Raw genomic sequence first — 12,824 nt, 5'->3', positions numbered from 1 at the left:
CACTGCAGTGGTCTCATTAAGAGCCAAGTGATCTTACCAAGGAAATAAGGTTTTGGAAGGGGTAGGAAGTAGAGGGGATGGATACAGAATTTTAACTTTGAATTCCCTATTAATTAGAGCAATAATAAACATGTTGCTTTTGTTCCAATTATCTTCTATGCTCTAATGGTAACCCTATACGGATGCACTTGGAAGAGATCATCAAGGAAAAAAAAAAAACAAAACAAAACTGTTTCTCCAGCCCTCTTCTAGAATTCAATTTATTTTTTCTTACTTTAAAGTAAGAACATTTACTATGAGCAGATGTTTTCTGTCCGGAGCCCAATCTCCTCTTGGGAGGCGAGTTGTTAAATTAGAGACACAGCTGACGGCTTGATTCCCACATAGGCAGCCCTGGTGGTGGGCGGCATGGGGACCCCTCCCCGACTTCTTGCGTCCTCCCTGCTGCCTGCCCTAGGGTAGGCCCCCAGCTGGTCTGTACCTAACTGCTGGCTTTCCATCGCATGCTGACTTTGCCAGCAGTGAGCCAGGCCTGGGGCAGCCCCCACGTCCTTCTTTCTTCAGAATCAAATGCTCATGCTCCACATTTACTTATACTAACAAATATTTATTGAGCTACCACCAAGAGAGCACTGTGATTAAAAAGCATGAGTTTCTCGGACTGACTGCCAGGGCTCAGTGCCACCCCTACTGCTTCCGAGCTCTGTGACCTTGGCAAATTATTAATGCTTTGAGCCTGAGTTTTATCTCCTCTAAAGAGGGATAGTAACAGTTCCTGTCTTATGAGATTTGGGGAGGATCATTTGAGGTAAGATTCATAAAGTACTCTGCCCTTTGCAAGAACTCGTAGCTATTTGATTGAGACAAGCCAGGTTTGATAGGCTGTGGGCAGAAGAGTGAGTTTTAGTCCCATCAGGCAGGCCCTGTAATGCTCCCTGTCACTCTCAGATAATAAAAAGTGTTCTGATTGGTTTTTGGGCCAACAAGAGTCTCCTTTCAGAAATTCAAACATGAAGTCACGTATCATAATCAAATTTGGAAGCTCTGTATATGTCAGAGCCTCTGCCCGCTTGGCTGGCCTCTGGTCCGGAAGACCTTCTCCTGCCTTTCTGGCTCCATTTCCCACCCACTCATCGTTAGCTGTGATGCTGGACTTCTCCAAGTGAGGGGCCCCTCGAGCAGGTGGAGTCCTGGTGGGGCACAGGCTTTGGGCTTGGCAGGTGCCTCTGGGTTGCTCCCCAGCAGGTGGCCCAGCCACCGCCCCTCCCGCTGGCATTTTTCAGGCCTGGGTCACATACCAGTGCTTTTTTTTGTCTCTGCCCCTACTTCCAGGATTATTGTCAGGCTCTGTCAGTGTTTCTCCTGAATCCTTTCTCCCTGGGCTGGAGATGGAGGAGGAAGCACATGAGGAAGGACACAGCCTGGCTCTCCAACCACAACCAGGCGGGGCTAGGGCAGGGGTCAGAGGGCTGGCCCTTGAATTCAATGGATTTTTGATCATTTTGCTGCCCCCCCCCCAATCTTCCCTTTCTTCTAGTGCCCTGGCTGCTACTGAGCGAGATTTTTCCTGGTGGAATTAGAGGACGAGCCATGGCTTTAACTTCTAGCATGAATTGGGGCATCAATCTCCTCATCTCTCTGACATTTCTGACTGTGACCGGTAAGGACTCGATATTTTCCTCTACACCATTGTGCTCCTAGGACACATGTTAGGGAAGCACACTCACCTAAAAGACGTCTTACTCTGGACGTGTTCAAAACATTCAGAATAAAAAGAATGTACCTGATATGCTGACCACCCAATTTAAAGTTATCATTCTTGTGCTTGCTTCAGCAGCACATATAATAAAGTTATCATTCTTTTTTTTTTTTTTTTTTCAAAACTGGTTTTAAATACTCTTCAGGGTGGCAGGAAAGGGGACTGGGGTGAGAGCTTGTTACATGTGAATTTGGGGTTGGGGTGCCCCACCCCCTGCCCTGGGACAAGGGAGCAGAGTAGAGGCCCTCTCTGGAGGGTCCCAGGGCCAACTGGAAGCCAGCCCTCCCTAATGTTATCATTCTTAATTAATTTATAACCCCACCTGTTCTGTCCCCCAATTATTTTGAATCACATTTCAAACATGATGACATTTTGTCTATAAAATTTCCATGTAGACCTCTAAAAGATAAGACATTTGAAAACTATACCTATGATATCATTATCAAGCCTAAATATATTAGTAGTAATCCCCTGGTATCAAATATCCAGTCTGTGTTCCCATTCTTCCAATTGTCTGATAATTATTTTTGTAGATTTTGCTTGAATCACCATCCCAATACATAACTTACAGTTGATTGGCATGTCTCTTATAATTTTTAGGTTTCATCTCCATTTCTCCCTCTTCCTCCACAGCTATATATATATATTAAATATATAATATATATATTAAATATATAATATAAATATATATTAAATATAAATATATATATTAAAGATTTTATTTATTTATTCATGAAAAACAGAGAAAGAGAGGTGGAGACATAGGCAGAGGGAGAAGCAGGCTCCATGCAGGGAGCCCGACGTTGGACTCCATCCCAGGTAGCCAGGATCAGGCCCTGGGCTGAAGGTGGCGCTAAACCACTGAGCCACTCGGGATTGGCCACAGCTTTGTATTTTTAACGAAGAAACTGGATTATCTGTTTCAGAGTTCGGTCCTTTGTGTTTCCAGTGAATTGCTGTTTAGATCTAGAGGCTTGAGCAGATTTAGATTTTCTCATTTGTTTCTCATTTGTTTCTCATTGTTTGTAAATAAACTCTCATGAGTTTATTTGTTTGTAAACTCCTTTACAGATGATGGTGAGTCCTGCCACAGAGACATATCATCTGTCTCCCACTTGGTAATGGAGGCTTTTTCTGAAGATCATCACCCAGATCTGTTATTTTCATTCCATTGTTCCTTCTAAATTTTGATCAAAGCTACTTCTCTAAGGAGATGTTTCTTCTCCTTAGTGATTTGCCTGCCCTCATGTGTGAATCATAAAAAAAGGCAAGAGAAAAGCTTAAAACATTTTTATTTTCCAGTTTTCCAAATAATGAGATAGTTCCCCAGCATCCTCCAAAATTGACCAATAGCTGTTTCCTTTCTTTCCTGTTTCCTCATGTATGTATATGATATAAATAATACATATATTAATTTGGAAAAGTGGATATATACTCAAAAAGGCATATATCTATATATAGCACTTCTGAATCTTGTCAACCACTTTTTTTTTTTTTTTTAGTATATCTACTTTTGGAAATTAACTTTTGGAGTTATTAAGCGTGGCTTTACATAAAATTTTCAAATGTTTATGTCCCATTTTTAGAAATAGCCCAAGATTAAAGGAAATGAAAAAACTGCTCATCAGCACCAACCACACCTATTCTACTCAGATCTTATGCAAGTCCTGTGCCTTTCACCTTTACAGAGACACATAGACACACACACACACACACACACACACACACGTTTTTCCACATGGAGAAAGAGAAATATAAAAGAAAAAAATGAAGTGATCCCAGCATAATGTATGAACTTGATGAATCACTATGTTGTACACCTGAAACCAATGTAACATTGTGTGTCAACTGTGCTTATTTTTTTTTAATTAAAAAATAGAACAAAGAATGGAAATGAGCAGGGTTGGAAAAAAGAGGACGCAAATCTCTGGGAAGGATAGCTAATGTAGAGGATGAACTAATGCACATCCAGAGGTTCTCCTGAATTTAAAACAAATGTTTGGAAAGCATATTCACTTAAAAATCCTGGAATGAACCTGTAGATGACATTGCATTGGACTAAGCTTGAAATTCTTTTTTTTTTTTTTTAAGATTTTATTTATTTATTCCTGAGAGACACACACACACAGAGAGAGGCAGAGGCACAGGCAGAGGGAGGGAGAAGCAGGCTCCATGCAGGGAGCCTGACGTGGGACTCGATCCTGGGTCTCCAGGATCTCGCCCTGGGCAGAAGACAGCGCTAAACCGCCGAGCGCCCCGGGCTGCCCTAAGCTTGAAATTCAATACAGGTTTCTCCCACTATTTGAAACTAGAGCGTCTCTAGGAAATCTTTCATAAGCCAAGACGGCTTGAAGCAGAGAAGTAGCTACCAGTTCCTAAGAGCGAAAATCCTCTTTGGATTTCTCTCCTTTAGCAAAATTGGGTACTAACGTAGATCTTTCAGAAAAGCAAAGTGGCATAATGCAAACTTGTCCAAGAGCGGGGAAACCTGTAGTTACTTTCAAAAATCAGTTTTCCAAGTAAAAGAGGTAAGTAAGGGTTCTGCTTGGCAGCAAGCCCTTGGACACCAGCCCTTTTAGTGTGACTTCAGCAATGTCCATAAAAGCAGAGTGTTGTGATCGCTTCGGCAGCACATATACTAAAATTGGAACGATACAGAGAAGATTAGCATGGCCCCTGCGCAAGGATGACACGCAATTTCGTGAAGCGTTCCATATTTTTGCTGCAGTAAAAAAAAAAAAAAAAAAAAAAAAAGCAGAGTGTTCTGGGGAAACCAATTCACTGGGCAGTGGTCATGATACAGCTGGATCGAGCTCAGCTCTGAGTAAAGTGTTTTAAGAAGATTGCTTAAATATTGTAAGAGGGTTGCCATGTGTCCATCGTGGGAGGGCACCTGGAAGCTATGCAACCTGTGGTCTGTGCAGAACGGTTGCAAAAGTTCACCTCAGGCTGCAAGAGTTCAGGGTGTTTGGGGCAAGGAGATGTCCAGGAGAGCGGTAGGGGTGCAGGCAGGGATGTGCACAGCTGTGGTGCTGGTATGAAGGGATGGAGAATGGACCCAGGGAGCGAGGCACAACCTCAGAGTGGAGGCTCCTGAAAGGGACACTTAGACTTCAGGATGGGTGAGGAAGGCCTCTGTAAGGGGTAAGGGCAGCCCACCACGCACTGAGAGTCTCTGAAAGGGGTGAGCTCCCCGTTACTGAAAGTACTCAAACAGGACAAGTTCCATGAAATGACCTTTGGTTGTAGGGTTTTTTGGTTTTTTGGTTTTATCCTCCCCTTTCTATATTCTGGGTTTCTGTCCCAGAGAGGGAAGGAGAACCCTTGCTACAAGCACCTTATTAGGCACTCACTTGGGCAAAAGACTGCCAGCCCCAAGAGAAGCCCAGCGGGACGGGGCTTGAATGAACGCCGCGCTGTCGCGCTGCCCGTTGCGTCCTCCCGCTTCTGCTCAGGCTGGTGTCCTTTCGGCTGAAAGGAAACGCTGCCACCATAAATGATTTATTTGAATCAGGGTGAAGAAGCGTGAGCTCATTTCAAGAAAAGCGCGTCTGTGCACCTGCCTTTAAAAACGCCCACCAGCTAGGAAGGAATGTGAGGCCGAGGAGCCAGAAGAGATAGTTTACCTTCTGCTTTCTAGGTTTCTCTGTCATTTGAGGTCTTTTTTTTTTTTTTTAATTTTTTTTTTTTCAATGAGCATGATCTTGCCATTTTGGAAAAGAAAAGCAGCCTCACCAAGAAGATGGCATTGGGTTTAAATTGTGATAGTCACAAGGCTTGAACAGAGAAAGCTGGAGTAGTTTGTAAAAAGGAGACTTCCAGAGGTTGGACATATCTTTAATTTGTGGTTGCTGTTTCCAGGATACGACCACCATGTTTGAAAATCACAGGTTTTGGGGCAGCCCCGGGTGGCTCAGCGGTTTAGCGCTTGCCTTTGGCCCAGGGCATGATCCTGGAGCCTCGAGATCGAGTCCCGCGTCCGGCTCCCTGCATGGAGCCTGCTTCTCCCTCTACCTGTGTCTCTGCCTCTTTCTCTCTGGATCGCTCATGAATAAATAAATAACATATTAAAAAAAAAAAGAAAGAAAATCACAGGTTTTTATACATGCCCTAAGAAGCAGCTGTCCACAAATGGGGTCAAAGCAACACAAAGCACATTTTTAATCGGTCTCTTTTGTCCTTTGTAGATCTCATTGGCTTGCCGTGGGTGTGCTTTATATATACAATCATGAGCTTAGCATCCCTGGTTTTTGTTGTTGTGTTTATACCTGAGACAAAGGGATGCTCTTTGGAACAAATATCAGTGGAGCTGGCAAAAGCGTAAGTATTATGTGCGTGCTCTCTGAACGACGCTCTGGTCAAAAAATGCAGCTTTTATATACAACTGAACAATGATCCGACATCTGAAATTATTTCAAGATATTACCTTTGTTGAGAAACTCTCTCAAAACACAAATCCAGTTTTTATGCCCCGTGTTGAATCTGGGTGACTAAGCTAAGGAATGAGAAAAACCGGTGCTTTCTAACAGGTGAACCTCTCAAAGCTCTTTTCAGTAATGTTTAAAGAACCCCTCTCGTCTCTCTAGGTTCCCCAAGCAGGAGGGTTTTTTGTTTGTTTGTTTGTTTGGGGTTGCAGGTAAGTCTTGGAATGTCTTGCACAGCTTGTGCCAGAGCCATGAGCTTCTACCTCTATCACACGTGTAGGTTGTCTGTAAACCCTAAACACCAGCTAAGGCTGTGATTATCAGGAATACCCTTGGGTTTAAGTCACTGCAATTATTCCAAATATGGCATAATCAAAATGAGCTAAGGAAAAGTTTCTCCTATGGGTAGCATCTGGAAACTGGTCCAATACATTTTACACAGAGAGATTGTTTAAACAGCTTAACTTAGATGTGGGCTCTAGAAAACTCGTCCTCTTGGTAACGGAACTCAGAGAGCTCTAACTGCTGAACTGCGGGGAAGGAGGCGGTACACAGAGGCAGAGAATGAAGGGAAACTTGTTCTTCTTCCTAGGGTTAAATCATTATGCTTGAACATGTAGGGGTAGTCGCTCTAACATTTTAATGCAATGGGAGAGTACTACTTATTCATAGTTTGTGAATTTCTTCTAAAAATACCTTCAGTTCACTAGAGAGAAATGTATGATTGCTACAGGAACTGTGGGCACAGCGATTCTTCAGCGTTTATCTGAGGGAAGAATAAACCTGAGAGGTGATTCGATGGTAGCTATACATGTGCATATTTATTTATAGTGGGATTTGGAAAACTTTCACTTTGTATATTTTACACACTTTTGGGTGGTTTGCAGTTTTAAGATATTTCACGTTAACAAGCAGCAAGACTTTTCTCTTAATTCAAGCTGTAAGTTAAATATCAAATTGTAGGGTCAATTTTTAATTATAGATAAATCCCTGTTTCTTAAAAATACAATGAAAATGAAAATTATTTATTTACAAGGAAATATAATTGTCAGGAAGGCTGGCCATCCCCTTGGCCTGATCCGCACATTGCTTGGCTCTATGCAAGCTGAAGCCAACTGACGAGATTTCTTGGAGAGCACAGAATCTGAACGAGACTATTAATTACAGATACAGGATTCAAATAACCAACAGCCTCAGGCCTTGGTGACTCTATGCATTCATCTGGAAGCTTGATTCAGCTTTAAGGCCTTTTACGGGACACAGATGCCAGGACACGGAAGACCTCCAAATCCAGTGGTCATTCTTCCTCTCTCATTCTGCCCTGTCACCTGTTTCACACTGGTTGTCTGTTTAGGTGTGACGCACCATCCCCAAACGTCACCGCTTAAAATACACTACTGCCCCCATTCCCCAGGATTCTTTGGTAACCACGCTTGTTACCTCTGGGTGCGCTCATGCGCCTACGTGGGTGGGAGAGACAGTTGGACTGGGCAGTATGAGAGCCTCACCTGCGTGGATGAGACTGATGCTGCTCAGTGGGGAGCTTCTCTTGTCCATGTGCTGCCTTGGCCTCCAGCAGGCTCATGTGGCTTCCTCATGTGGCAGACTCAGGGCAGCCTTCCAAGGCATGGGAGCAGGAGCTATTAGGCTCTGTAAAGTGTATGTTCTAGAAGTCACACCGCAGTACCCCCGTTACTTTCTCACATCCTACAAGTACATTCTACAGCCCAGAATCAAGGGGTATACAAACTGACTTAATCTCTTGATGAGATGAAGGACACAGAATTTTTTTTTTTAAATCACATTTACTCCACCACACCTACTCTATCTTGAAATCCTCTTTTAGCTCCTATGAAACAATTTTCTTCCCTAGAATCCCTCCTACTTCACTGGCACTTATCTCTTTATCTCTGCTTCTATTCCTACATAGAGTTATCATTGAAGATTTAACCTGACATCCTTATGCCTTAAAAGATGATGCAAATCCTCATCTTTGAAGCCCTGCATAAGCTTAGTCCTGGAGAACATTCCTTTCCTGGATTTTTAACATTTTCCAGTCCCATTTTCTTCTATACTGCTTAGCTAAAACCCTAGTGGTTTCACCTCCTTAACTAAATTATAAAGTTTTGGTTTCCAGGAATGGCCTCTGCCTATTATCCTTCGTATGGAACCTCTATACCGTGCCTAGCATAATACTGATTCCCAGCAGGTGATTTAAAAGTATCCACTGATTCATTTGATAACTTGTGAGCAAGGCCAATGCTGAACTCATTGTGTGTGGGGATTAGATTGCGGGTAACGGTATGAAGCACAAGTTTTGATCCATGGGTCACAGGATGTAATTTAATTTATGGTCTAATACATCCTATGCAATGGGAGGAGGAACAGGTATGTGGTCCATAGGAGAGACATACTGGCTGTACCACACTACTCCCTTCCTCCACTTCAGATATTATTTATTCAACTCTTGTCTGACTACCTCCTGGGCACTGGACACTGTACTAGGAAAGAACTGAGGATATAGGAGACCAAGGATGCATAGCTTCTTTACTTTGAGAGATAGGTAAGAAAACAGACCATTGCAAATATTTACCATTGTTGGCAAACACAAAGGAAAATCTCATGTATTGGAGGATTTCATTTATAAGATCTTCCTGAAAGAGGTAATACCATAGCAGAATCCTGAAGGAGTTATCTGGGCAGAGAGGAGTATGTGGGAGTCAGAGAAGACGCACACGTAGAGGACAGTATACTCACTGGTGTGATATGAAGAGGGCAGATTCCAGGTTGGGGATTGAGAGATGAGTCCAGAGCAAAGGGCAGAGAAGGAAGGGTCTCGTCCATCTTGGTAAACAGTTTGGATTTTTTTTTTTTTTTAACAGTTTGGATTTTATGCTGAGGGCAGCAGGGCATGTTTAAAACAATAGAGCAAGGGAGAAAAGTTACCCGATTTTCAAAGGAAGACTTCAGCAAAATATAGAGAGGGGAAGGGGGTGCTGCTGAATGAGGGAGACCCATGGGAGTGTATTGAAGAAATCATATAGAAGACGATCGGGCTAGGGGGATCCCTGGGTGGCTCAGTGGTTTAACGCCTGCCTTCGGCTCAAGGCGTGATCCTGGAGGCCCGGTGTCAAGTCCCGCATCAGGCTTCCTGCATGGAGCCTGCTTCTCCCTCTGCCTGTGTCTCTGCCTTTCTCTGTGTGTCTCTCATGAATAAATAAATAAAATCTTAAAAAAAAAAAAAAAGGAGACTATGGGGGCTGGATGGCATGCAGGGATGGGGTGAAGCTACATGGAGCTGGACTGGAAAAGATGATTGAGGGGAAAAGGAGACAATTGGGATCTTTCTCGGGTCCACCTTGTGCATTGTATGCACTTTTAAACTATCTGTTTATTAGTTGGGGGAGTGAAATGCCTTTAAAAATAAAGGTTTGTTAAAATTCTTGTGAACAACACTAACTACAATGTGGAGGCAGGGAGAAAGCAATTATGAATGAGCTGAACAAAACTAAGGACCTACTCTGTCATTGCTCTTGATTGAATTCTTTTTTAAAAAGCCTAACTTGAAAGTGGAATGGATAGTCTGGATGAGTTAAGGTTAAGAATCTTTTAGATCGGTTTTTCATGTGGGGCTGTCGGAATGTATCAGGTTGCAAACCAAATAAAAACTTGAGGACAAAACTTAAGAAAAGCCCATCTTTATATCTAGTAGACACCTAGAATAAGGCATTCCCTAGCAACCTATGATTTGGCTATCTAAAATGCAGCAAAATTTATTCAGAATCGGGGTGGGGAAGGCATCTGTCTAAATTAGTAAAACTCTGAGTTATGAAATGTTTTTGAAAGAATCACATTTCGTTTACTGTTGAGTCATGCACTCGTTGGAGTCATAAATCCCAAGTTGTAAACTGCAATCCCATAAAACCTCAAGTTGTAAACTGCAAAGTAAGGGAAGCACAAAAGCCAAACTACTGGCAACCCTAGACAGACCACATGAGTGCTGGGTTTTGAAGAACAGGAGTAGATAGGAGGTCCAATATAGAGAAAAGATAAGGGGGCAACATAATCCTGCAGGTGTAACTCCCAGCAGCAGTGAAGGCACCTGCCAGGCGTGTTGTGAGGGCAGAGAGGAAACCTTGGCTCCTATTCCTCTAGTGCTGCAGGGTCTAGGGTTGTCTCAGCTTGAAGCAGCAGGTTGGCAAAGGCTTTTAAAATGAAAATGTGAGCAGCCTGAATGGTGTCAACTGGCCAAAGCATGTGTAGAATGTGTATGTTAAAACAAGGTTCCCCGGAGGGAAATGTCAGAGACAAAAATACACAAGAAGCTGAACGACATGGCAGTATCGAGAAGTTGTCCAAGCAGCCAAGTCGGTGCCCGCGCCGAGCGGAGGTGAGCTCGCTGGCAGTGTTCAGGGAAGTCTTCTCAAATTTAGAAGTTAATGAAGAGAGTGAATCCAGTTTTGTCACCAGGCAAAGAGAGTCCTGGCGAGTATATCCTAACAACTGTCTGAGGAGGGAGAAAGGGAACGATTTCTAGTGTGAAATCAACTTCGAAGTTGGTACTATACGCTGCTTGACATTTTCCTTTCTTTCTCACGTTTGGCGACGGGTTCTTGTACTTCCATTTCTGCAAGGCTGAGAAAACAAATATTCTTCCAAGGTTGTTAGGTTTCTTATAAAATAAACAGTGACTCAGCTGAGAGGTCAGAAAAGATTTCAGCAATAATGTAATTTGAAAGGAGTTTATTTCGAGCTTCTGCCCTGCCAGCTACAAACTCAAAATGGGATGTTTGCCATATTTGCTATTTCAGCTGTGACTTGTATGCTTCTCCGTTTAAGTGGAAACAGAGAGAAAATGAACAAGTTACTGTTTTGAAAATATTTTAGTTCTGAGACTTAGTTTAGCTTTCACTTCTATGGCTTATTGTATGTGGGCATTCATTCCTTCTTTCACCCAAACTCACTTGTTCCATGAATATTTCCTGAACATCTACTATGTGCCAGGCACCCACTGTTCAAGGTCTGACATTACTCAGAGAGCAAAAATGCCTCGAGAATTAAAACACCCGATGATAAGACAGGGAGTGATTTGGGGGCTACTTTTGTGTGGGTGATCTAAGAATGTGATTCTGAGAGGTAACGTTTAAGATAAAATCCGGATGATAATAAGGAGCCAGCAAAGATAGGGAAAGGAGAATTGGGATGGAGAGAACAGCTAGTGCAAAGGCTAGTCCGAAACACACTTGACCTGTTGTTGTTCCAGGAACAGCAAGGAATCTGTGAGATTTAGTTAGGAAGTCAGTGGAGACTAGCGTGCAGAGCCCTGCAGGCCTAGAAAGTTTGGATTTCATTCTTTCTTTTTTAAGATTTTATTTATCTATTTGAGAGAGAGAGAGAGAGAGAGAGAGATCAAGAGACAGCAGGAGAAGGGGGAGGGCAGAGGGAGAGGGAAGAGCGGCAGACACTTGCCACACTAAGCCACCCAGGTGCCCCTTGGATTTCATTCTAAGTGCAATGGGAAGCAACTAAAATATCTTAGCAGGGAGTGGTGCGAGCTGATTCACATTTTGAGGTGTGCCGAGTGAGCCTCTGCAGCCACACAGTGAACGTGGCTGAGAAAGCACATAAACACAGTGTTGGGTTTTTCTCATTTTAAATCAGGATTGTTGGGGGTGCCTGCTAACTGCCTGTCTCCCAGACAACTGCTCCATACCACTTTCTCTCTCTGGAAACCTACCCCCTTCCTTTGCCCTGCTCACTCCCACTGCTGGCCTTGTATCTGGCTTCGTGGAGGGAATGGACACATTTCCATAACCTTACACACCAACCCACACACTAGTGTTTGTATCTAAATACACCATCATCCCTCTGGGTTCTCTCTCTTAGCTCCATCATTCCTATGTTATGCTCTCATCAATTCTCCAACAGTTTTCTCTGCTCACCCCTGTGTCACGCACATTTTACCTAACTGGATCTCAACTTCTCCCCAGCATGGAAACCTTGTATGATTTTTTTCCCCCATCTAAAAAAAAGATGGTCTTAATTCCATTTTCCTCTTTAACTTATGCTGTTTCTCTGCTACCATTTATAGCAAAGTTCTAGAATGAATATACATGGGCATCAGTTCCTCTTTTCCCATTCTCTCATGAACCTGCTCCAGTGAGACTTTAATGGCCCCCACTCTAGTGAAATTGATCTTTCTAACATCCCACTTACTGCTATATTGCCAAACCCAGGGGTCAATGCTCATTCTTCATCTTAATGGCTAGCATGGCGACCATCTCCAGATCTGGACCGAGGTGAGCATGCCCTCCTTCCTGAAATAATTCCTTCCCTGCCTTTGGGGACCTGCCTCCTGGTTGTCTGCTATCAGCCACTCTGTCAACATCTGCTGGTTCCATCTTGGAAAGCCACTATTTTAAAGATTTCATGCCCTAAGACTTAGTTCTCAGACCACTTCTCTATCAGCCTTACTGGCTTATTGATCTCCAATAAAGTTATTCAACGAATGAATGAATGACTTCAATATAAGAGTAAGGCAATGAAGTCGTTAAGATGACACTTGAATTTTTAGCTTGAGAAATTGCATGGCTGGTTAAGATAAGGCAGCCAGAAAGAGACCTAGGTTTCAGGGATGGAGA

At 43.1% G+C, this 12,824-nt stretch overlaps 1 protein-coding gene and 1 non-coding gene across 4 annotated transcripts in view; both read left to right on the top strand.

The window, feature by feature from the left end:
- Positions 1–12,824, top strand: part of SLC2A12 (solute carrier family 2 member 12) — an 83,352-nt gene that overhangs the window by 37,135 nt on the left and 33,393 nt on the right. For 2 of the 3 annotated variants that reach the window (XM_072824220.1, XM_072824219.1), the window contains exons 3-4: positions 1,538–1,660; positions 5,947–6,079. In XM_072824220.1, the coding sequence (XP_072680321.1) occupies positions 1,538–1,660; positions 5,947–6,079 (256 nt within the window). Of the gene's footprint in view, positions 1–1,537; positions 1,661–2,830; positions 3,645–5,946; positions 6,080–12,824 lie in introns of those variants that run through there. The other variant, XM_072824223.1, reaches the window with a different exon arrangement.
- LOC140609133 (U6 spliceosomal RNA) lies at positions 4,374–4,480 on the top strand. Its single transcript, XR_012011084.1, has one exon. It is a non-coding gene; the product is annotated as a U6 spliceosomal RNA (small nuclear RNA).

The sequence above is a fragment of the Canis lupus genome, chromosome 1 (genome assembly GCF_048164855.1).
Source record: "Canis lupus baileyi chromosome 1, mCanLup2.hap1, whole genome shotgun sequence".
Classification (NCBI taxonomy): domain Eukaryota; kingdom Metazoa; phylum Chordata; class Mammalia; order Carnivora; family Canidae; genus Canis; species Canis lupus.
The sequence above is the reverse complement of the archived record's forward strand: the minus strand, read 5'-3'. Positions and strand labels throughout refer to the sequence as shown.